Source organism: Neopsephotus bourkii, unplaced genomic scaffold (genome assembly GCF_033783945.1).
Source record: "Neopsephotus bourkii isolate Nb327-2 ecotype Australia unplaced genomic scaffold, CSIRO-AGI_Nbou_v1 NB_1036, whole genome shotgun sequence".
NCBI classification, from domain to species: Eukaryota; Metazoa; Chordata; class Aves; order Psittaciformes; family Psittacidae; genus Neopsephotus; species Neopsephotus bourkii.
In genome coordinates this window covers 3,410,541-3,435,383 of record NW_026901525.1, presented here as the reverse complement: position 1 = coordinate 3,435,383, position 24,843 = coordinate 3,410,541, and the positions used below count along the sequence as shown (strand labels likewise).

The window sequence follows — 24,843 nt, the reverse complement described above, 5'->3', positions numbered from 1 at the left end:
CAAGCTGAATACAGCTGAATGCAGAACTGTCCTGACATTACAAACTTGCAGTAAGCACAGCTCTGCTGTCTGAGCACTGATGGCCTCCTCTGCGCCAACATCTCCAGTACGCATGCAGGTCTACAACGAAATACAGATTTTCTCCAATGGAAAGGTGCAATTAGCACCAAGACCTACGAGCACTGCACCGATACTTTGCTTCTCCCAGCAAAACACTCCCAAGCCAATGTGGCCTAAGGCACAGAGGCTCTGTTCCCCTGTAAACCAATCTTGGAGCAAGGTCCAAGCAGAGATGAGCTGGTGCAATGATCTGTTACATGCACAGTGCTCAGGAAGAGCCCTTCTTTAAACAGGAAACCTACACCGAGAAAAAGTGCCTTGTTAACTCTTTAGGCCCTGAGGCTTTGGTAGCAAAACATATGGTCAGAATTACCAGCCAGAGCAGAGCAGAACAGCTCACTGTAGCTGCAGTGCCAGAGGACTCCGTTACCCTGCTTTACAACAGCCATTTTTTATAGTACAAAGAACCAAAGACTATTAGTAGAGAGCAGTGCTTGCAGTGCTCTGTTCTCTCAGATTTCTTAAGAGAGGCCTGTCACAATAGACACAGATGCTTTTCTAATGGAAAGGTGAATTCTTTACAGAAAGGCCTCTTGGATTCTAAGAAAAATATGGTCTCCAAAAGCTTTAGGGCTACATTTGAAGCAGGTAAGAAGTTTCCTTCTCTTCCAGAATGGAAAACTTAAGCCACTGATTTCAGATTCCATGTATCACTGTCAAAAATGAAAACTGACTGCTGCTGAATTCAGACATCAGCACTGTAGACCTTTAAAACAATCCAAAGTTACACAGCAGGAATATCGTACCTTTCCTTAAAAAGTGTAAATTCCTGGAAAGACCTTAAAAGGATCCACTTCATTAGAGGCCACAGTCAAACCCCACTGTGGGCCAATTCTTTTGTTCTGCTGGTTTGAAATAAAGGTCTGTATTTATTCATTCCTGGAGGTTGCTGCTCTGTTGGCTTCTGATGCAACCCCTTGGATCTTCACTCAATGGGGGATTCAGATCCTGGGCCCTGCCCTCAGGCAAAACATATGTTCCACTCTGACCTGAATCCAGCAAGGCTGTTTGCAAGGGAATAATTGTTTTATGTTTATTAATCACCTGCATGCAAATAGGTGCCAATAAAAACTCCAGGCAGATTCTCTGCCAGACTCAATCTCACAGCACCACGCCCCAGGTTTGGTGTCTGAAATAATGAATACCTCCAATAAGGAGACATCACCACTTTGATATGCAGTGACAAAAACTTCACATCAGCTCAGCCCCTCTGCAACGATGGCTTTGAAAAGAGACAAGAAACCTGCAAAAACATTCAACATCAGTGGTAAAATAAATTAGAGATGCTGCATATTAAGCTAAACAAATACATTAATGCAACATGAAGGGGTGAGATTTCAATCAGAGAACTGGAACATGCAGGCTCTACTCATGTTAAATGTGACCTGCCAAGAGAAAATCATGAGGCAGGGGATGACTTTTCTCAGTGTACAAAAGTCTGAAAAGGTTTTTAAAAGACAAAGTCAATTTTAGCAAAATGTTTCAGTTATCTACCACTGGCCTTAAATAAAAGCCATTGCAGCCGTGACTACAACAAAACCAGCTGATAATTAAACTCGTTCTGGAAAGAATTAAACTACAAAGCCTGATGGAATGTAAGAATTTGATTTAAGTAAGGGCAGGATGAGTTAAGGCACTGGAGCTGCACATTTCTTCTGTAACATGAAGCGATTCCCAGTCTCTAATCCAGTTCTCACCTGGCCAGTAAGATGGGAATATTTGGTCTTTACTGACAACTTTTTGTGGGAGACACAAACATTCTCAAACGCACACTTAGGCAAGACCAAAAAAGCTTCAACAACTAGAATAGTTAGGTCTGTTGCTTACCTTTCCCAACTGAGAACAGAGGTGTTAGGCCATGCCACACAAGTACACACACTGTGTACATCATCATGTACACATCCATCCTTCTATTTACAAGCTTATTCAAACATGAAACAAGGAACCAAACAGAGCACTTGAAATGGCTAACTCAATGCAAATTCAAGTAGGGAAGTGATGAAAACTGCTCTCAGAAAAATCACTTCTGGGCAGACTGCAAGGATCAGGCACATGATAATTATCTGAGGCTGTTCTCTGAATGGAGTTTTTATATGGAAGCATCATCTAGAGCCAAGACAGATCAGTGATTATTCTCATGGAGACAAAGCTCTAGCCTGTTGTAATTCAGAGATTCATGAGAAGTGCTGCAGTTTTATTTCTCATTGAACTGCTTTCATGTACTTCTAAATGTACAGACACATCAACTAAGAAAAAAATTAAATCACACAACTGATACATCAGCTTACATTTAAAATATTTAAGGTAGTTATGAGCCTACTGTTCCAGCAGGAGAATATTCTTTCCCAGTAACACAACCATGGCCAGGTGAGTTAAAATGACACTAATATTTTAAAATCCTTTCTACTTAAATATCTTTTCTTTCACCTTCCACTTGGATCAGACTGAAACAAAGTATAACAGAAGTAAATTAAGCCTTTGAAAACCTCATGATTATTGTTTTCTAAAGCAAACAGTGGTGACATCTTAGGAAAAATAAAGTAGATGCTCTATGTTTAGCATGAAACACTTGCCTGGTGTTTGATGAGCTCTAATTTTGAGTGGGTGACAGCACAGTCATCTAGAAAATATACTACCAGGTTTTTCCATACATAAGAACACTTGGGGGGTGAAATCTGAGAAGAGGAAAGGTAAGTAACCTGCATGTGCACCCATTACCAGTAAATCAAGTTTCACCTTCTCTGTGGAACAATTTACTTAAAATACTCTCAGGAAGGATCAGTGGAATAAAAAGATAAAACTGGCTATATAAATGTCAATCTTTATTCAATCTCCCAGTGCAGTACATGACTTGTGTGCTCCAAGTGAATAGAAAAACACCCAGAAGTGAACAAAAAAAAAAGACAGAGACTGCTGAAGAAAGATCTGAGAGGTTAGGACGTCGCTTTTGGAAGGGGTATTTTTTCCATGTCGTGGATGCCATCTTTGTCAATGAACCGGGCAGTGAAAGAAGCCAGATTGAGGATGAAGCGTTTCTGAAGCTGTTTAACAGAAGACAAAAAGACAAAAGGTGAGATTCAAAAGAGGAGAGCACAGTTTCAGGGATATGCTGCTGTACATCAACATTTCCATTCAGGTTCTAATGGCCTGAAATATTAGGAACTAGTGATTTCTTCACTGCTCAGGTATCAGTTAGCCCAAGTTTGGTCTCTGTGGCAAGACTAAGCCTAGGCTGGAGGTGGAAAATACACAATCCTGTTAACAAGGAAGATGTTAACACAAGACCAGAGTGGGCTACAACTTAGGACACAAAGTGTATGTATCAAAGGTACTTCAAATAGAACCTCTTTAAAGGACTTCTTCGTGCTGTTTCCCCAGAGGTTTCTTCCCAGTTACATTCAATTCAATCTCTTAAATACAACAATAAAGGACATTTTCCTACAATAAAAGCCTCCGAGGCTGAAAGGGTATGCCTGCACTAAAATTGATCACGAACTTTAAGGTCAAAGCTTCGCCTCAGATACCACTTCACAAGCTGGAAGAGGCACAAAATGCAATACATGTCACAAAAGGATGCTTGAGTTATGCTCAGAAAAAAAAGAAACCCCAGTTATAGACAGTATCAATATTATGCTAAGCATGGAAGAAGCAGAAGTAAAGAAAAGCTTCAAGTTTATGTTCTGAAGGACATGAACCATGCTAAGACAATGCAAGGGCCCACAAATCCTCAGTAGCTCTCCCACATCTGGTCAGTGTACGTCTGTTACCCCTTCTGGCAAAGGCAGCCAAAAAATGCGACAAGAGGAAGAGGAAAATATCAGCAAATGAATGCAAACAAACGTTCCTTTCTCAAGATCACAAGGGTCTAAGTTTGGCAACTCACCTCCTCTAGACATTTCTTTAGGAGCTCCACGGCTTCCTCACGTGTCATACCTGAAAGAGAAAACATCCACAGATTGATTTCATTAGAGGCCATCTCCCCCAACAGAAACTTTATTAAATTTAAACAACTGTTCAGCTGAGCACCAAACCCTCTCCTTCCCAGCTCACAGAAAACACTTTCCAGATGTACCAAGGATGCCCTGCACCGAAGCGCTCACACTGCAACAAGCCATTGAGAATCGATTTGTTACACTGAATAGGAAGCATGACGGAATTCTGCCTCCCATGGCCAGGGACCAGGCTCCGGAGAAGGCCGGACGTCTCTCCCTCCTCCAGTTTATTACAGTTTCAAATCAGCTCCATCTGTCCACAGCCGGCTGTAAGTCAGGGACAGTAGGTAGAGACTGATTTTAGTGCTGCCTTCCCTGCTGGGTATTAGCTTTAATAATGGGAAAGGCACGTGTGTGATGCCCCTGCTATTCTCACATGTTAGGATGAAATCCAGTGCTCTATAGGGATGTCAAGCCATGACAATGTATTGTAGCTCACTGTTTTTCTCTTTTCACAAGGAATGGTGAAAATGGAGCAGTTGAATTTTCAAGGGACCTGACTACAAAACAACGAAGTCCTGTGAGTCTCTCAAAACTTGTTTCTAGAGTTTGTTCTGGATCTGCATCCACTGTTCAGGCAGAAGCCCCATTAGAGTAAAACTGACAGCTACACTTCTTGCAGGAGAGATGAAAGGATTACTAAACCAGGAAACTCAGCTTTGCACACAGGAGCAAAGCAGTTTTGTAGCTAAAGCCAAAAGATGTCAGATTAACAATATTCCCAGTTTTGTACACTTTCTCATCTGTAAAGTGAGGATGGGGTTATTAAGAACTGGATTAGGATTCTGAAATTAAAACTTCAGACAGGTACAGACATGTACAACAATTATGATGAACAGCTACCACACGCATAAAACTAAACCAACCAATCTTCATCACCACCACTCCAAAGTAATGAAGATAATCTTGCTAAGAGTATCTTCTCACTTGTATGTTTTTAATCTATCACACAAAAAGCCAATCCAAGATATGGAGCAACAGGACCTCGGACTGCCCTCTGAAGATTGGTACTCTGGGAGAACATGTATGTCATAGCCAACAGACAAGCAAGTAGAAGATAAAGTTATCAAAATGCTATTAAAGACAGACTACTAGCAGCTAATGGTCCAGGGAAGTCTAGTCATGTTTTACAGTAAACTGAAACTTCCTTCACTTACAGCTTGTTATGCCTCAAACAGGAAAACACTTTAAGGAGTTGACTAGTTTCATGTTACCATTTCAGCAAAACCAGAAGGCAGTCTTTAAAGCTACATTTATTCTAACAAAAAGCCATGTTCAAATCAGCAATTGCACTCAGCAAACGCCTATCTTTCAGTTTAAGCCTTTAATTTATCAGTTGGTGACAGGAGATATTTCTTCTCTGTACACCCCTTACCTGGCTTGTAATAGCGGTCAAGGATGCTGAGCGTAAGGAATGCACCATATCCATGTGCTGCAAAAGGAGCTTTAGCCAGAGCCGCCAGGTAGTCCATGTAGTAAAGGGAAGGGCCTTCCTGGTCGTCATAGCCAGCCAGGAGAAGGTTGACATGATAAGGGGTCTACAAACAGAAACCACGTTTGCATTAAAGCAGCCACTCCTAAAGCTTTGAATCTTAATCCCCTGCCACCTACAGAACAGCAACACAGCTGATTTCACAACTCTTTGTCATAAAATGCTACTAGTATCTATACCAATACTGTCTGCAGGAGATTACAGTCTCAAACCAAACTGATTGGGTCTTTTGGCAACATGGGATGCAGAAGCAAATAAAAAACATGAAACTTTGGTTCTCCTGAAAACGAGCATGTCTGGGTTTTTTTTAAGAGCTTTCACGGCACATTCAAACTTAAGAAAACTTTAATTATGTTTTCACACCGGATTCTTTCATCTCAGCATAAAACTTGCTGAGTTTTACTGTCAACATGTGAGCACAACGTGAACATTTTGCACTTTCTAAGAACTCTTTTGTTAATTTAGCATGCTCTTTTCTCAGTCACACAACTGTTAACCAGAGCTCTTTTAGCATATATGAAAGCTCACATACAGTGCAAACAGTTACACACAGTGTTACACTGTCTTGTTAACTGGCAGTTAGATTTTTATTGCAGGTTTTTAATCTTTAATATTAACCTAACTTGACCACGTGAATGAAGAAGATCTGTGGAATCGGTTTATTTCTGTTCAAATCCGACTACTAAGATACTGCAACATCCCATTTCAGTAGCATTTCTGTTTGGCTGGAAACAGTTTTCTCATACTAGAAATTTAGCTGCTGTCCTCTCTGATTATGAAGTCATAAACTTCAGCAAGAGCCTATCAAATATGGTTGGGAAATATCAACATCTTTTCCTTGTAACCACATTAATGTAGCCATGCCTTTCTATCCTGGTGTACTTGGAAGTTTAGCAATTCCTTAGCCGTTTCCTTCATGGTACAGGTTTAGTGTGTTCCACCATAATGAATAAAGCAGATGTCTCTGTACATCTTCTTCCAAGATGTGTACTTTGTAAGATCATGAAACGTGCCTGCACTGTGTTATTTTTACATGTAGGCTCAAAGAAGATTTTGGAATTGCATATATACATTTTTTTAAAACAGCTTTTATATACTTCCAGTATTTTCCTATCTACAAAATGTTTCTTATTAAATTAATCATACTAACAGGATATTTCTTAAAATGCTGGAAAGCCTAGATCAACAAAGCAACAAGAAAAAAAATATGATGCAACCAACAATAGACTAAAACACACAAACACAATTTCCCCCTAAAGCCAAAACACTGTAATTGGAAAAAGTTCATTTTGATACCAAAACCACTCAATTTGTACTCAAAAAAAAACAACAACAAAACCCCAAAAGTATCATAGGATAGAGTACTTTTACTTTGACTAGATGGTAACAAATAATAAAGGAGGCTACAGTTATATGTCAAAGATATCACTGTAAACTGTGTGATTTTATCTTCAAAGCATTCAAGAATACTTGGAAGCAAGTTACCATGCAGCTGTATTCCTTTAATTAGTCTCTATTTCATCATTTATTTACTCTGAAACATCACACAAGTTGATATTTAAGAGCCATGACAGAAGATCATTCAACTTACTGTGTGACTTCGAATTACCAACACTGGCATATGTGAGATACTCAACCATAAATAAATGGTGTTATATAGACTTAAACAAATCTGTAAGCTGCTTTTCAGTTGTAAGTTCTCCTGCTAATATTCTATCAGACTACTTAAAGCTCCCATGCCTTCCTATTCTTCAAGAAAGGCAGGATTTAACCATAAGGAAATATCCATGATGCCTTTACTAGTTCCATTATTATAAATGAAATTTGCAGACAGCCTCTCTTAGTGCTCAGTGGCACTAACATGTTCATGCTGGGACGGGTATTCCTTGTCCTTTTGTCCATTCCAAAGGCAGCCTTGGCTTTTGTAACTACATCCATGCCAAGTGTTCTACACTCCTTAGAAGACTGCTGTGATGCAATGGCTACCAAATGAGCAGATGAACAACACCCCAGGATCAATCAGATCTCCCCACCCCCCAAACTTACCTTCCTATTAGAGGCACTATTTCACATCCCAAGTAGCTTTGCACTTTACGCTGTTTGATTTAAAATAACTACAGCAATTAAGGGATGTGTGAAATTCTCCAGAATTTCCAGCAGAAGAGAACAGTTGTGATAAATACTCTAAAGCAACCAGACCAGCAGCAGGAGGCCGGGCGGTGACAAGCAGTGGCGTGACATCTGGCAGAAGCCAAAGTCACAGCAAAGGGGAAAGGTGGGCACAAGGAAGCATCCTGCCAAGCGTGGACAAGGAGAAAGGAACTGGCAGTCTTCCTCTGGACTCAGGCCAGACCCTGTCACCTACAATTAAACATAGCATCACAACAAGACACTGAACTTCATTGGGTTTGAAGAGGCAAGGTGGGTATTTTTCCTATTCCCTACCTCCATCTAACCTAAGTAGTATGTTATATGTGCTAAACCTGGTACTCAAATCAGCAGGTGAATCAAGTGAGGTACTGAAGTAGGTATAGAAGAAGAGGAGCTACAGCATCACTCACCTATGCAAAAGACAGTTGGGAACAAAGCAGGTTCTAAGTTTGCTTCAATTGCAACACATAAATGGAAATCAAAGACTCTTTTCAGATCCTGCTCTGGAGCATAAACCCCTTGCTTTAAAAAACAAAATGTCATGCAAAGCCACATGTTGACTATTCAGTAAAAAAGAGCACAGTAATGAAATGGCCTTAAGTCACAAGGCCAGTATCATTACACTTGACACTTCTACCAAAAGAGCAACTTCAAGGCGCTGCCTTACAAGGCAGCCACCCCCAAGATACCAGAAACTTGGCCTGTATGAGCCACAATGTTCATAAACAAAACCAAGCTAGATAACACAGATGGTGATTAACAATGCAGAACAAGCTCTGTTTTGGGCTGGGCCACAACAACAGTATCCTGTCTGAAAAAGTGCTGCTTCAGTGTTAGCCACCCTCCACACTCCTTCCAGCTTTCCATCACAGCTTCACACGGTGAGCAGCAACACAGCAACAAACCACCTTTTCTCTCAACAAACTTTCTACTTCTAAACTATTTTCTTACTCCTAACAGGAAGCAGTGGCATGTTTTACCTTTCCATTTTTTTTTATCACCCACATAATTAGCAGCCTCCAGGAATCCTATATGCAATTTAAATAGATAGAGAGTGCTGGTGTTAATCCTTCTGGTATTCCACAAATGTAACAAAATTCACAGGGAAAAAAAAATCTGATGGCAAGGTTTGTATCATCAAATTCTGAATCCCACAAACAAATCATTAAGTGCTATGTTTAAAGAAAAGGAGTTCTCCCTACAGTACAGAGATCACTGTAGTGTGACAGTAGAGTCAGAGTGCTCCACTTGCTCCAGGGCATTGCCATCTGCAACACAACAACATTTTGTCTCCGGTAAATAAACACATCTGCCTTTGCCAGTGTCCTCCCACTGTGCTGCCCATCTGGAGCAGGTGAGCTGGAAGGCAGGCATGGGCTCAGGAAGGAGGGGAGACACAGAGGATCAGGCCTCAAGGGACACAGCACAGAGGAAGACAACAGTACCACATCTATGCCACATCCTGCTGGCCCACTTTAACAAAAACCCTGTTAAATTACTCTCGTTAGAGGTACTTTAAATCATATACAAGAAATAGCTGCCTGTGCTTAAGCAGGCAGGACATTCGGTGTCAGCCTCACCTACATCATCTGTGCAGATCAGATGCCCCAAGACAGCCACTAGCACCAGGCAGACAATGGCCCTCTGGGCCAGGCATCAAGCAGCACAGCTCCTTCAAGTCAACTTCAAAAACTACACCAAATTCCACAAAACACACACAGGCTTACAAATCACATCTGAACAAAAGCTAAAGCAAGCAGCATCACTGCCAGCCGTCACCTTCCAACCACGCTTAATCCACACAGTTGGCTGAAGTCATTTAAACCAGAAGAGTTTCATGTATGAGCCTGAGGCAGGACCCTGCACCAAGTTGTACTGACTTGCTCTGACTTTAAAAACTTGCTACCTGCAGCTGTGACCCATGTCAAAAGTTAGAGAAATGACCTCTGGCTGTTCCCAAAGTTCTTGCAGAAGGATGCAAGCTGCGCTCCACACACGTCACTCAACAATACAGCTCTTACGTTAGTCCTGGCCTTCGTTTGTTACTGTACACACAGCGTAGTCAGAACAGCAACATGATTTATCCCACATACTGTCCCTGACAGAGCAACTTCATTCTCAGCATCCCATTCTTTCTTGTTTTCTTTCATACAGCATGCTGAGAAGAATGCCAGTGAAATGCTTCCTAACCTTGGACCTTTCAAAGCCCATCTGCCTCTTCATGATGTCTTTTCATACTTTGAACAAATTACCATGAGAAAAATCAGTAATTGCAGTTTAGTAACTTGGATTTGATATTTATGGAAAGCCTCATGTTGCTGTTTACAAAAGGGGCTTGTTTTGCTAAGTACATCAAACAGCTTGGCTCTATTAAATCATTTTCCAAGAAGATTAAATGGATTCAGTGCATTTGCATGAAAACCGGCAACCTTATCTCGACGTTAAAGAGGCTGGATTCACGCCACTGTCTGCAGCACTGGTGACAAAACATTTCTTGGGCCCAAGGCTGGAATTTTAAGACTGCAGTTGTACCAGTTAATGGTAAGTGGTAAGTTTTTTAAATAAGCAAACAAGTCATATTTTAATAAAACATCCTTTCAAAGTGAATTCATCAGTAAAGACAGGAGCTGCCACCTTTTTCATCAGGCTCCATTACTTGAAAATGGGAATTTTCCCCTGTAAGCCTTTGCCAAAATCTTTCAGCTCTTACTCACTCGACTCCGAAGATAGTCAGCGAGGTTGCGCCGTGTAAAGTTTGCAGCTGCAGTAGGAGACAATTCATAACCTGGAGAAGAAATGTGTGTATTTGATAACTGTACAAATCCATATTTATGCTTCACTTCCTTATTTTGAAATAGCAAAGACAGTCTTTGGTAACAAAATCTTAAGCCATTTGCCTAATTACAGTTTGTTCTGACAGCTACGAGCTTAAAGAGGGCCCTCAAAATCCAGGCAGGTCATATCTGTGTAGACCATTAAAATACAGCTTCAAAAGCTAAAATACCATGGGCTGCAGCCTGAATTTTTCAGTCCAATGTATCAAGAAAACCAGTAACAGGTGTCACACAACAGACAGAGTAAGAGAAATATTTTCCTAACAAACCTATTATTGTGCCATTTACATCACAAATAGGCCAACCGGGCTTTGGATAAGCCTCTCTGTTTGCACTATATAATTGCCATTTTTAAATCCTGGCTTCATTACCACCTCTACTCAACACTAAAAAAAGCTGAAATCCTTAAAGCTCGAGAAGCTTTGAGGAATAATCAGCTGTAAACTGCACCTATCATTAACTCTGCTTCCAAACCCTCAGCGAGTAACTGTTCTACTTCACTCACCATTTCTCATTTTGTAGAGCTGAACATTCTTCTGGATGTATTCTGCAAACTGTACAGTGTCTCCAGCCTCCCCAACACACAGGAGTAAGATTTTTTCACTCATCTTAAACATTTTGTCATGGTCTAAGCAAAGAAAAATAACATGGTCATGAGAAAGAATAAATTATTTTCCCCAATATCATAACACATCATGGCTTCTTTCAGAAGCAAGAAAGTAAGACTCAGATAACTACAGTATGACCTGGAGGGCTAACAAAAGGTGCTCCTAGCACTCAGTTGAGCACACAGATGGTGGCACAGTACACAACACTTGCTAAACACATCACTGAGAGAAACAAAGCTGGAATGCACAAAGTGCTTCCTTCAGCAAGGGAGGCACTTCAGAAATCCATGCTCTTTCTTATACAAAGACTAGAGCTCCACAAAGACTATTGTGTTGATGCAAAGTTAAACATTATATGCGGTGCTTCCTGGGCACTCACATCACCAAGACAGAAGAACCCTGGTACCCAGTAGTGCGAAAGGAAGATCACTTCTGTGTGCTGATGGGAGCCTACAAAACAGCATTAAACCCCCACCTCTGTGCTTTGCTTTCAGCTCACTAAATGCTGCTGAATAACCTCTGCTGGGAGGCAGGTAGGAGGTGTCACAGTCAGGAGCTAGCAGAACATCCAGCAGTGTGCAGAAGCTGCATGTCTTGAGAGTTTAGGGAAGTCATTGACACCGATCAGCCCTTGCAATCTAGTTACAAATTTAAGTATTAGTAAATGTGGATACCTTAAATACCTGAAATTTCTGTGGGGTTTTTCCTCCCTAAAGAGACAAATAAACCCTATGTTTTAAATACATTTCCCTTAAAGTTTATAAATAAAGCTATTTGGAACTAATGTTAACTTACAAAACATAGGTTGCAATGATTATATTTATATTGTGTATGTGCCACCACCTTTCACAACCATCTTTCTAACACCATTCCAATGGCCTGAAGAGAAGTATTCTAGGTAAAAGCACTGCTATAGCTAGCATTCATGGGTTTGTGATGATGCAGTTCATCAATATCACATCTAAAATGTGCTGACAGTTGTTTAAGGTGTTTTTAAGTGCTTCTAAAGTGCAGTATTTAGCTTGGAAAGTTCAATAAACCTTGCAAACAAGCTTCAGTCTAGATTAGTCCAATAGTAAGTAGGAAAATTGCTTTCAGCGCATTTCAGAGGCTTGGTAATCATAGAATCATAGAATAGTTAGGGTTGGAAAGGACCTTAAGACCATCTAGTTCCAACCCCCTGCTTTGGGCAGGGAGACCTCACACTATACCAGACATAATGCCCCGGATATTTGACCACATAAAGAAGTCAGATATATATTATAGCTTCACTCACATGCCTCGTGCTAAGAAGTTCACTGATGCTTTTACTTCGAACAAAGAGCACCTTTTTAACATGAATGACATTTTACCAGTGAACGAGACACAACCAAGCACTGAATCTCACCCTTCGCTATCCCTGCGGTGATTTTAACCCATCCATATGGCGGTATTTGGGCTGACAAGTCACCGCTTACCCAAACCGGTAAATTAACACGGCAACCCAACAGTGGTATTGGTTTAGGCTTGGAAACTACTCCAAGCAACCGGCCCTTTCAGACTGGGCTCGCTCAGCTGCCCCTACAACGAAAACACCCAACTATAAACGAACACCCGGCAGCGTTTACCTGCACTCCCCCCCCAATGTAACAGCATCCCAGCGCCACAGGCTCGGGGCCTCCCCACCGCTGCCCGCTCACCCACGGCTGGAGCCATGGCCCGCACAGGCCACCCCCCCCCCCGCCTCTCACCGTGCTTCATCTGGACGATGCTGGAGGCCGCCACCGTGTCCGCAGCCACCAGCACGTAGTCGGGGCCCTGGATGCCGATCAGGTACTCCATGGCGGCCGCGTCCCCTCCGCCCGCACCGTGACACAGCGAAGCGCCGCCGCCTCCTCCCCGCGCACCCGCGCCGCGGCGCGCACTGATGACGCCACCGTCACGTGACTAGACAGTGGGCGGAGCGAGAAGCGCTCCCTGCGTTGTCGGTTCCCGTTTTATCCCGGTTCCAGCTTTATCCCGGGGCTGGCGCTGGAGGGGGGGTGTTTGTCAGCGACCTGCGGGGCCTGTAGGGACCTGTGCCCGTGCCGGGGGGGCTCAGCCCTCGGCGAGGCTTCAGGCAGACTTGGGTCTCCTGGCAGGGGTCCTGGGGTTTTGGTTCCTGCCAGTCTTTGGTGCCATTCCTGGCCGAAACGTGCGGTGTTCGGTAGTATAAAGCACGATTCCAAGGCAGAGGCTCAATGGAGCGGTGGTGCTGGCGCATCCCACTCTGTACATCCTGAACCCTCCTTGTACGGCAGCAGGCACACTAACGGAATAAGTACCAGCCCCTGATCTCTGTAGTCGAAGAGAGCTGAGCTGCTGAGACAGTGAAATCCTTCCAGGAGCAATGGATTTAATGGGTTTAATTGCTGCCCACCTCCGTGTGTTGGGAATAGCGAGCGGTGCTGGCTGTGCGCAGGGCTGAGCTCCGCGCTGCTGCGTGGCGCTTCCCGCAGCTCCCAGCGCGGTCGGTGCCCGCGGCCAGCCGGGCTCCAGCGGGGAGCTGTGACTGCGTGCTCAGCAAGTGCAGGATCCCTCCTGCCCCCCGGGCACGGTCCCGAGCCGAGCCCGGCAGCCAAAGGGGCAAGCCGTGGCTTGGCTCACCCGCTGAGCCAGCGGAGCATTCTGTTCCCTGACTGACATGCCCGTGCCAGCCACCAAGGGGAAGCTGTGGCGCAGATACACCTCCAATTTTCCTATCAGTTGATGGCTTCAGAGGTGCTCCTTGAGCTCAGATGGACACCCTGGGTTTCATCACCTGGCTGGCAGCGGGTTCTGGCAGCCGCTGTTCTCTGCTATTCCTTTCTTCCCCCTCCTCCCAGGTTCTCAAGCTACTTAAATTTCTCGGGGCAAAGAAAGTGCTTAAGTGCAGCACCCAGAAGCTTCCAGGTGTGGCTGTAATGTAGATAATTAATAACAAGAGAAACAAAACAACTCCTCTAATTGCTTGGACATTGTCTCACTCCAGGCGCCATCCTGACGAGCGGCACGACTCCGACTGGTACTTGGTTTATTGATTAGACTCTGCCCCTGCCTGAGCCCCATCTAATACATTCACTAAGTGCAGCCCCACAAAGACCCAGCCCCTCATGATGAAAGGGGCCACCGGAGCATTAAACCCCCCCCGGCAGTTGCCATGAAGGAGACAGCCCCAGGAGATAAAACTCTGGATGCTCAGCCCATGGCAAACACCCAACTGCACCTATAACCAAAAAAGTCACTGTGTAATTATGAGAACTGGGCATAACCTTTGTGTGGTTTAAAAAATACTAGGCATGCCAAAAAGCAAAGCAAATTGTCTTCAGGAAACAGTATAAATGAGTGTAAGCAGCAAATTCACCATTTTGACTGTTTTCCAATTGCCTGTAGCTACACTTGTTAAATTGAGTGCTGCGTGAATAAATCAAAACAGGACGTTTTCTTTTGCCTAACAATGGCCAAGCTCAGTGCCAGTGTTTAAGTATTCTCTATGTGGATCCAATCTTAAGTTTTAAACACATTTTTCCCTATCCATCGCCATCCATATTGCACATGTACATAGAGCTAGTCTCTCTAAACAGCTATTTTTTGAGACCTTTTTAAGAGAAGGTTAACAAAAAATCAACAGCTCCCAACCTCGTTGATTTTTATTGGGCCCTAGGGTACAATTAAATGATAAGGATGTTATTGAATTTTCTTGACAGATTGAATTTCCCCGTTTAGGAAACACGCGTGCATCCAATACACACCTACCTGTTTTCCCAGGGTGCAGGCACTTTGGCAGTACATCAGAGTAAGAAGGACAGTGGGGCATCTCTGCCTGGCAGGAAATGGGGACTATCTTTCACCATTAAAGGTGCAGTATGTCTGTTATCTAGTCTAGGTCATGCTTTGCCTGGAAAGGTAGGACTAGGTGATCCTTGAGGTCCATTCCAACCTGGTGTTCTATGACATGATTCTATGTCTTGAAATTGATTGTTCCTATTTTGTTGCAGCTACGTGTATTTGTACATGTGTGCTACACAGCCTTGGTGGGGTTACTCCAGTAATAAAAGCTGTAAGTAGCACAGGGATGCCAAGCAGCCTATGTACAACCCTCCCCGTACTGAGCTACCTGTGCTAAACCAAAGCTGAGCAGTGCTGGCCTGAAGCATCTGGGCTCAGCTTTTGGTCCTGTCCCTGGCTCACAAGGCAGCTCAGCAGTGTGGGGCTGGGGTATGATGCATGACTGCGGTGCAGGGGGTGTTTTTCATTCTAGAGATTGTTTGCACTGGCTTTTGCCCTTTGCTGTCATCTGTCTCTATACAGTATTAGTGAAGATGATGTTACAGTTACTATAAAGCCTAGACAAGTTTTCCTGCTTCCCAGAAAAGAAAAGAATCCTCATGCTCCTGCTGTTTCAGGTGCAGGAAATGAAGGCACAGAGAGGAGAAGTGATTTAGTGGAGATCACAGGGCAGGTCAGCGGACTGGATACGAGTAGAAATGTCTTGATTTCTCTGGCCTCCCCTCTAGCTGCTGAAGCATGCCATTTGGCTCACACAACCCCAGAATGAACTCTGCAAGGCTTACATGGAGCTTTGCTCCTAATCTCCCTGTCTGGGCTCCACAGAGCTCCTCAAGATGACTTTCTATGGGCTTAAACATGGTATAGTTTAACAGATTCTCCTTAGGGATGGGCAGGGACAGACCTTGCATTGTCCTCCCATGGCCACACTGGTGGCCAGCCCTGGTGCCATTCTATCTGGCTGTGTCCTCCCCACCAGGATGCCTCTGGAGAGCAGCTCTTGCTGAAGTTTCAGCTAGTGGAAGTTGAAGTCTGTCTTTCAGGTGTTTGTTTTGACAGATGGGTGTTAAACACCGCCTGGATGGAGGGGTTTTGCCAGTGGTGTTTAAACGATGAGCCTGGATGTCCTGGGATGCAGAGCGGATTGTTAGCATCGCCCTGCAGGGATTGCTTCAGGTGTACAGCAGCTCTGCAGAGGGGTTGCTCTGAACTCAGGAGCCCCCATTCACCTCTCCTGCCATCTCCCAGGCTGAGATCAGTGTGAGGGAGTGTGTCCCCTGCACCCACCACCACCAAAACTCCTCCCTGAGCCCTCTTTCCTACCAGACTTGTCAGGAAATGTCAGTTCCCGGCAGCATCAGTGCTGCAGGCATCCCACAGCAGCCCCTGCTTCCCAGGTCCATCGCACAGTGTTTACCCTCCACCTGCGATGGCAAGAATGGGGCATCCATTGGAGTGTGCAGGTGAAAATGGATTGTAACCTGCCGTGTGCCCTCAGCGGCTTACAGCCTGCGTGGCTCTGGCAGGATTGATCTTGCAGGTGAGAACGTTCCAGAGACCAGCTGGGGCCCCGCTCCTCGGTGGGATGCTCCTTCCTCAGCATCATCAGTGGCCATCATTGTCTCCTTGCGGTGGGCAGGAGGGTGCTCACTGCAAGCAGTTGGGATGCCTGGGACAGGGAGTGTTATTTCCCAGTTTTCCCATTTCTGGAGCCTCCCCAGCAGTGCGGAGCATTGCAGCTGCTTCCCACTGCGGTAGCTTCTGGTTCCTTCTCCCAGTTTAATTTGTGCTCAGACCTTCTTGGCGAGGCAGGGAAGCCACAGGCACTGCAGGCTGATATTGCAAAAGCAGTTACACAAAACCAGGTTGGTGATCCCAGTACAGTGTCTAGATTTGAGTGGGGTGTGACCCATAACCACACAGCGGGTCCAGCAGGATGATCTCTTCCCTAACCATTGCTAATTGTAGAACTGAAGCATAAAAAGGAAAGCTGCTTCAGGTCACTGGATTGATTTCTGTTCCCCACTGAGGAGGCACAAAGCAAGAAATCCAAATGTTTAACAGAACAAACAGATTTCTGCAGTGTTGTGGGAGATTCAGAGGCAGCAACACCTAACCAAAGCTCCCCCCAGCTCCTCGAGCTCTCCTCTTTGGATTCCTGCTGGTCACTGGATTATTACTTGTCTTACTATTTCCTGTGCTTTAAAAGTGAGGAAAGCACAATCAAATTATCGTCATGCTCATTTGGTTAATTACCCATTTAGTTACTTATTCAGTGCATTAAAAAGACGCTGGCCACTGTCAGTTCAGAGGAAATTCAGAGAGGCAGGCAGTTAGGAGACAGGATACAGGATGAAATAGGCCATTACACCAGCCCAGTGAATGGCAATTTATAGTCCTTCTTTTCTGCTACGTCACTTCTGTGCCCAGTTTGTTCTGGATTTAGGAGAAAAGACCCAAGCAAATGGAAGCATTCTGCTGGAGATCCCCAGTGCTTGTTAGAATCCATTTAGGTTTAAGCCAAAGCACTGCAGAACAACCAAACCACCTATTTTAGGTCTCCTTTTCTTCAGCTGAGCAAAATGTGCTGCTGCACAGGTCATAAGATGCCTGCAATTATGACCATGAATAGAGAGAAATGTTGCTTCTTGAGACAAATTCTATCTGACAGTTTTTACAGTGCGTTCGTTCAGAGCAAAATGCCCTGTCCCCTGTCACCCAGATTGAAATTATTAAGGAAGACAGACATTTCACTGACAACTCTAGCCGCAGGGGGGGAAATATTCCTTCTGTTCCCCTCTGAAGGTCAGAGCTCACATAATGCAGAACACTTGGAACACGCGCATACACGCATGAGGAGCAAAACTTTCTCTTTGGCAGAGCCCTGCACAGATTCTGTGGCACACAGGAGCCCTCTTCACGTGCATCTCAGAGGGTGCTGGCCAAAAGAAGATGAGCGGTTCACGGCTTCGGTGGTAAGTTCTTGTCTTGTAATTGAGCTCTTTCTCTGCGTGCACAACACATCAGTAGATGGTCATGGGTGCTCACATGCTCGTACTTCCACTCACATGATCCGCGCCCCGATGTGGCACATCAGGCGATTCCTCTGGAATCTGTGGGAAAATCACACTTCCCTGGCATCTGTGTGTTCTTTCCAGATATTTCCTGCCTTCTTCCCCTTACTGATAAAAGCCCATTTGCAACCTGGATGTCCCATTTATCACTTGCGCTGCGTTGGCAGCTGTCATTTGGCCACAGAAGAGTCCCTGTGCTGTGTCCATGGGAGCATCAACCAGCTCCTGCCTGATCAAGAGCTTCTTCATGCTGGAGGAAGGGCCAAGCCTGGCCCTTGGTGCACCTACAGTCCCAGCCCGATGTGTTAATGCAGAGGTGCGGTGCTGTGTATGAGCTGTCAGTCACCGTGCCTTCCCTGTGCAGCACCGGGCTCACTTAATCTAGGGCTGATAATTGGACTTGAGCTAAGGTGACCGGAGGTGGGAAACCAGCCTGCAGTCATTAACCTCTGCCCCTTGCACAGGGTAAAGCAGCGGCTCTGTCTTCCCCATCTTTCCAGCAATTTGGAGTCCGTCAGGCTCACGCCAGGTCCCTGCTGACCGCATCCATGTCCTGGTGTCATTTGCAGTGGCTTTTCCTGGCTGGATCCAGCTCCCAAGCACAAACCTTCCTTTTTTCAGCTTGTCTTAAAAACACTTCCTAAATCAGAAGCCTTTGTGCCAAGTTTCCTCACAGAAAACCAGTGAAAACCCTGAGTCCTCAGTACTGCCCATTCTGACCTGTGCATCCTGCTGTGCTCCTGCTGGGTGGGATTGCAGCCCAGCCCAGATCTCACCTCCCCATCCTTGTTCTGTCCATAGAGTCAGAATCATGGAATGGTTTGGGTTGGAAGGGACCTTAAAGCTCACCCATCTTCAACTCCTGCCACGGGCAGGGACACCTTCCACTGGAGCAGCTTGCTCCAAGCCCCTGTGTCCAACCTGGTCCAGGCTGGTGAGGAGCTGAGCAGGGAGAGCCAAGCGCTGAGCAGGCAGCACAAGTGGGAGCACCTGAGAGCAGAGGAGGGGAGAGCTCCAGTGGCTGCTCTCCTGCCCCAGCCCGTATCCCTGACTGCGCTTCCCAGGGGGACCCCCGCTTCTGCCCAGCATCTTCCCTCGCATCCACAAGAACCTTCAAACTTTTCTTTCTTCTTCCTCTCCCTCCCTCTCCTCCGAAGTTTCATTCTGAACAGCCGGCTGCGTTCAGCCTCACTGGTTTGTTATGGCTTATAATTTGTGTTAGGATTAATTAACTAATTACCGACAAATGTCCGTTGGCAAGATTCTGCTTCTGCTTGTCAACTTGAAGTATTTAATTATTTTAATCATTTACTTTCATCTTCAGAATTTATGCTCTTCCAAGAGCGTTTCTAGGCATCTTTTAATTATTATTCTGATTTTTGTTGGGAGGGGTGGGGAGCTGGGGGGAGCGGGATGGGGGATGGTTCCATTCCTCATTAACTATTTCAGTGAGGAAACTTCCCTGGAAACTCATCCTGGGGTTTCAAACCCTGGTGCCGAGAAGGACCAGTCTGCAATGAAGGTTACGTGGGGATGCGTGGAGAGGGATGGGCTGGCCTTTTGCTTCCCAGGTACAGTTCTCCCTTTCCTAAAAGGATTTCAGGGATCCAAACTGGGGAATGCTGTTGAACCTGGTCCCTGGTTTAGCAGGCATTGGTTTACTCACTAGGAATAACCCCCTGAGTCCAGGGCCTCAGGACACCCCATTAGGCACAGAAGAGCCTCTGAAGGCTCCAAGACCAGATGGGCTCTCATTCATCGTGCCAGCAAGTAAATAAAACAAAAGCTCATGTGAGAACATGCGTTTAAACAGCTTTTTCATCTTTAAAAGATCATGAATGGCTTAAACCCCACAAACCAAATCCTGCTGTGAGCATCCCACAGGTTGGAACAGGGAAGGCGGGAGCACATCTGGGCAGATTTGGGCTGTGGGCATGCATGGGGATCCCAGCCCCAGGATGTGGGATGGGAGGGCAGCAGGTAACTGGGACAGTGCAAAATGCAGCCAGGGACATCTTGTTCTCACAGGAAAACCCACAGCGAGGACCCCCTGTGGGAGCACCCTGAAGGAAGAGTCAATTTGCTCGGAAAAACCATGGACTACCTTAAACCACATTGCCTAAAGTCAATGCATGCGTTTAATTCCTCCCTTCCAAACACACTGCTCCTTGCTGCTCCTTCCCAACCTTGAGCTCAAGGTAGGGCAGGATGCGGTGGGTTCCCTGTTTCCAGTTTGCACCTTTAGCTCCCACTCACACAGTGGCACAGGCAAAGAGTTATCCCGGACACAGAGTGTGCCTTGGGAAGCTTCCCTCGACAGCATCCACCCTCACATGGAGCTGCAGTTTAATCCCAAGTCGGCACATGTCTGCATGCCGCAGCCTGGAGTCACCCATGGGCGCACCGGCCATGGCACGCATCCACCGGGCACTGGGGTCTCCTCACACCGACCTGGTTTGGAGAGCACCAGAAGATGAAATGGCAACGCTGCACCTCCCCATGCTCGGGCACATCCCAGGAAAACAGCCTCACGTTTGGAGCTCAGCAGCCAAGGGATCTAATCCCTCTTTTTAGTTTCATACCTCAGGGCTGCAGCACTTCTGTGGGATTAGAACATGGGAAAGGGAAGGATGATAAGCTGATAAAAGACAGTGAAACTCAGAGTCTTTTGGTGCTACTTTCCAGCAGACATCCAGGCTTTTTTAACGTGCCACATGCTGCCAACAAAGTCTGAGGTGCTTGCAAAAACCTTCCTTTGGTGGCCAGCTGCTCGATGGGCATCACCCCACGTCCTCAAGCAGGGCACACGGCACACGGCACACGTACCCTCCTGACTTGAGCAGGAGTCTCTCTAGCAAAGACTAATGAAAGATTCAGCTCCAAGAGTATTTCTTTCCAGAAACAAATGAATCCCTTGGACCAGAGCGCTGATGGGAATGTGCTCTTTAAAAGCTTTCTTGAGGGTACCTAATTATATTGAAAATAATTAGGGGCAAGGCAGCAGTATTATTACTACTTATCACATCACTCCAAACTTAATCCAGGCTGATCTGTGGGAAGGCATTGGGAATGTACAAGGTGGACTTTTCTGGAGCAAGATGAATCCATAACATTGCTGGGTTAGTGGCCTGATGTGGGAGGCAAGAGGCCAGATTCCCATTTGGAGTCACCTGCTGGGCCTGGGAGGTTTGTCCAGGAAATGAAAGGAGAAGACTGGGAAGGCTGAAGCACGTTCCTGGAGCCCCTGGGGTGTGAGGCTCGGTGCTGACCACTTGGCTCTTCAGATAAATGTGTGCTCCAGGGCCTCTAAGGTGACATCCAGGACCCTTGCCCTGAGACACTGCAGCCCCTGGGGTGTGAGCTGCGGGGTGAGCAGAGGCTCCAGGGAAGCAGCATTGCCCTGGTGAGCGCTGCTGGAGAGATCTAGATGAGATGAGAAAGATTGTCCTAATTAACATCAGCGTCCTGTTCATTAGAAGCCTCTCGGCATTGCAGAGGGCTCCAGTGACCAGACCAAGTCCTGGCTGCACACGGAGGCAGTGGTACAGGCAGGTCAGGGATGGATCACACAGCTCTTTTGGGGGGCAGAGGCTGTCAAATGTCACTGTCAAAAGCACAGCTGGAGGAGAGCCTGCCGATGGGGAAACTGAGGCACGAGGGGAAGCACGGTATCAGAGGAAGGAGCTGCAGAGCCTCTGCATCCCCCAGCTCCCGGGCTGGGCTGTGGGTACCCCACGACTCTGGGGGGGCACAGGGGCTTGCAGGGCTCCGGAGGATCCTTCTGTGGCTCCCAGCAGAAGGGGAACAGCCCTGGGGTCACCGGGGTGCAGGAGCCGGGCTCTGTCTGAGGGTCCTTGTGGGAATGAAAACCCTCGTCCTATTGAAGGCTGACAGAACGAGCTTCGGTTTATGCCCCTGGCAGTTTTTTACAGCTCAGCTATTCCATTTAGGGCTTGGGAGCCAGTGGAAGGAAGCTCGGATCGCTTCACTGACCACCCATAACATCTAGCCAGTACATTAACTGCCCTGCTGCCCTGATCTGATGTGGTTTTACAGACAATAGCTACTGGCTATTTAGGCAATGTATAAATTAACATATTCTGCACAAACTAGGAGCATATTTAAATTAAAGGAGAGCGCCCTTTATTTGTCAATCACTCCAACTGCCATATATTTACATTCCTTTAAAAAGACAATTTCAGCCTTCTTAATCCTACCTCAAACCAGTCATCTTCACGAGGGGAAAACAGGGTTTGACTGCTCAAGTGTTTCTTTGCCCCCCTTCCCCTGCCTCTTTCCTTTAATTAAAACAATCCCAATCTGCTCTCCTGGAATTCCTTGCCCAGCTCGGCTCAGTAACTTGTGACCTTCGAGTCAGAGCACCTTCACTGCTGACCGGGCTGAGGTCTGCTTGGAACGCAGGGGTCACAGATGCAGCGATAAAGAAATCACCTCCTGAAGGAGCCACCAGGATACGGGTGCACGGCAGCGTTTGGGGTGGCCTCAGTTGCACCCTGTGCAGAGGAGATTGCCAGGGCTGGTGCAGCAGCAAACTTCATCTGCTGCTGTCCTGATACTGATGCCTGACACTGCAGTAAAGCAAGAAACGGGCGTTGGGGATGTATTGAACTGATGGATTGGATAAAGTGGTGCTCAAAGAGGGAAAAAAAATGATTTTAAGGGCTACGTAACGCTGGTGTAAAAGCTAAAGAGGAGTTTTCCAGTTTGCATTTCCAAGAATCTCAGGGTTTCCTGGAGCTCTTGTTGATGGGTGTTGTGATAGCTCAGCAAATTATCAAAGGGCTTTGCTCTTGATGGCAACTGTCAACACGAAAGCACCTTCCCCTGCTGGATGCTCTGAGCAGGCAGCAGTGAGATGTCTGACGCAGGACAATGCTATTCGAATACTTGAACTCCATCTCACTTACTTTCCTGCCTAGAGAAAACACAAGGTAAAGGAGAAAACCACAAACCAACCGCTGTCCTGAAACCTTCCTAACAGCCACATCCCAGCTTTCGCCTGCCTCCCGTGCCACGGCGCGGATAGAACAGAAAACACATCACAAAGCAGGGCCCGTTCGGCAGTTTTCCCTCCCTCTGCCTGTCAGCCAGATGCCGACACCTCGCTCTTCCCCGGCAAACCAGGGCCAATGTGTTTATTTAAGACCCAGATCAGCATCGATCAGGATCTGTCACTCACTCTCCCGGAAAAAAGCATTGGGATGTGGCGGGGTTTGGAGCGGGGGCCGGTAATGGACACACGCTCCAATGAGCTTGCAGCCAGTTCACTAAATGCCCCGAGGCTGGGATTCTTTTGATTATTACTATTATTATTTAGAAAATAAACATTTTGTTTGTTAAGAAACTGTATTTAAGGTGCTGAAATGGAGCTTTCCTTAGCACTGAGGGGCCTTTCCCGCAACCCTCTGCTGCCAGGCAGCTTTGGAGGGGGTTTTGGAGGATGCAGCTTGGTGCTGAGCCCGGTGCCAGCGGAGCTGCCCCAGCAGGATCTTGGCTTTGCGGGGTGCCCGGGCAGCAGTGAGAGGCACAGTCCAACAGCATCATGGTGCTGCACGGGACCTGGCTGCTAATAACGTGCCCGAGAGGTGTGAATGCTGCAGTGTACGGGAGGCTCCAAAGGAGTAACATGGCATGAAGGGAAAACCCCGAGTGCCCTCGAACCTGAGCTGCCTCCTCCTGCTCCCCTCCTCCCCGCACCTGCCTTTCGTTTCCCTCATGCATGGAAGGTATTAATTACCCAGCTCGCTTTAATGGCTCGCAGGAAGTGCCCTGCAGCAATCCCAGTGCGGAGCGAGCTTTGCCCGGTGCGAAGCTGCCAGGGGACGAGGGGTTTCTTATGGCCCTGTGGAAGGGATCCCATTCTTCTGAGCCCTCTGAACATCTCTTTGACCTCTGGTGTCCGGCTGAAGCAGCTCCTGTGCCCTCGGGGTGCTGCACAGGGTTTGTTCCCCTCTGGGAGAGGCAAATCTCAACCTCTCACCTTCCCGTAATAAGAATGGCCACTCGCTCCAACTCACCGACTTAAGCTGTACCTCACCTTGTAACGTGTGGGGCAGAGCCAGGGGAGCAGGAGCAGGTAAGTGGCCCCTGGCTATGGGAGAGCAGAGGGGAGATGCATCCTGCCCTGGGATTCCTAGAACCCACTGATCCCAGGCAGCGGATCCCTTTTTCCCACACGCATCGGGATCCAGTGCTGGGGATCCTCTGGGAAGAAAGGTGACAAAAACCCCTTCTCCCAGGCGCAGCATTCATTCATCGACCATTTCCCGGCCAATGGTAAGTCCTTAGGTTGGAGTCCGGGCTCTGGCCTGCCCTTTCCCTGCACCACCAGCTCCATCCTTGCCTTTGTACCTTGCAAACCAAGCACCGGTCCCTGCAAAGCCGCTTGCCTGGTGCCCGCCGTGCGGGACCTGCCGAGGCAGCAGGGCTGAGCGCACGGGAGCGGAGCAGCGAGGCACGGGAGCAGAAGGGCATTAATCACCTTGCTGCGATCAGGGGCTCACTGAGCACCGGCTGCCTCGGGGCCTTTCTGCTCCCTCCCAGTGCCCCAGTTTGCTCTCAGCCAGGCGCATGAGCCCTCGGTCCAGGGAGCAGGTTTGCATTCCCCGCGCTGGCTCCAGCTCCTTCCCACCCCCTGCCAATTGCTACTGCAGGATGTGTTGCCACAGTGGGAATGGATGTTTCTTTATTGCTGTTAGCGCTGTGCTGCACAGGAGAGCAGTGAAAGCAGAGTTGGCCTCCCGTGTTGCTCCAGCTCCTGCCTGT

The 24,843-nt window shown here is 46.7% G+C and overlaps 1 protein-coding gene and 1 long non-coding RNA gene across 3 annotated transcripts in view; both read right to left on the bottom strand.

Moving 5' to 3' along the window:
• Positions 1-2,921: 2,921 nt before the first annotated feature.
• PSMB2 (proteasome 20S subunit beta 2) overlaps positions 2,922-24,843 on the bottom strand; it is a 183,517-nt gene continuing 161,595 nt past the window's right edge. For both annotated transcript variants that reach the window (XM_061360793.1, XM_061360792.1), the window contains exons 2-7: positions 12,928-13,022; positions 11,095-11,217; positions 10,470-10,540; positions 5,488-5,650; positions 4,004-4,053; positions 2,922-3,161 (exon numbers count right to left, since the gene is read on the bottom strand). In XM_061360793.1, the coding sequence (XP_061216777.1) occupies positions 3,054-3,161; positions 4,004-4,053; positions 5,488-5,650; positions 10,470-10,540; positions 11,095-11,217; positions 12,928-13,018 (606 nt within the window). In that variant the 5' untranslated portion in view covers positions 13,019-13,022 and the 3' untranslated portion in view covers positions 2,922-3,053. The remainder of the gene's footprint in view (positions 3,162-4,003; positions 4,054-5,487; positions 5,651-10,469; positions 10,541-11,094; positions 11,218-12,927; positions 13,023-24,843) is intronic.
• LOC133216290 (uncharacterized) lies at positions 22,178-24,050 on the bottom strand. Its single transcript, XR_009726603.1, has 2 exons — positions 23,816-24,050; positions 22,178-22,993 (listed from the first exon to the last, which is right to left on the bottom strand). It is a non-coding gene; the product is annotated as an uncharacterized LOC133216290 (long non-coding RNA).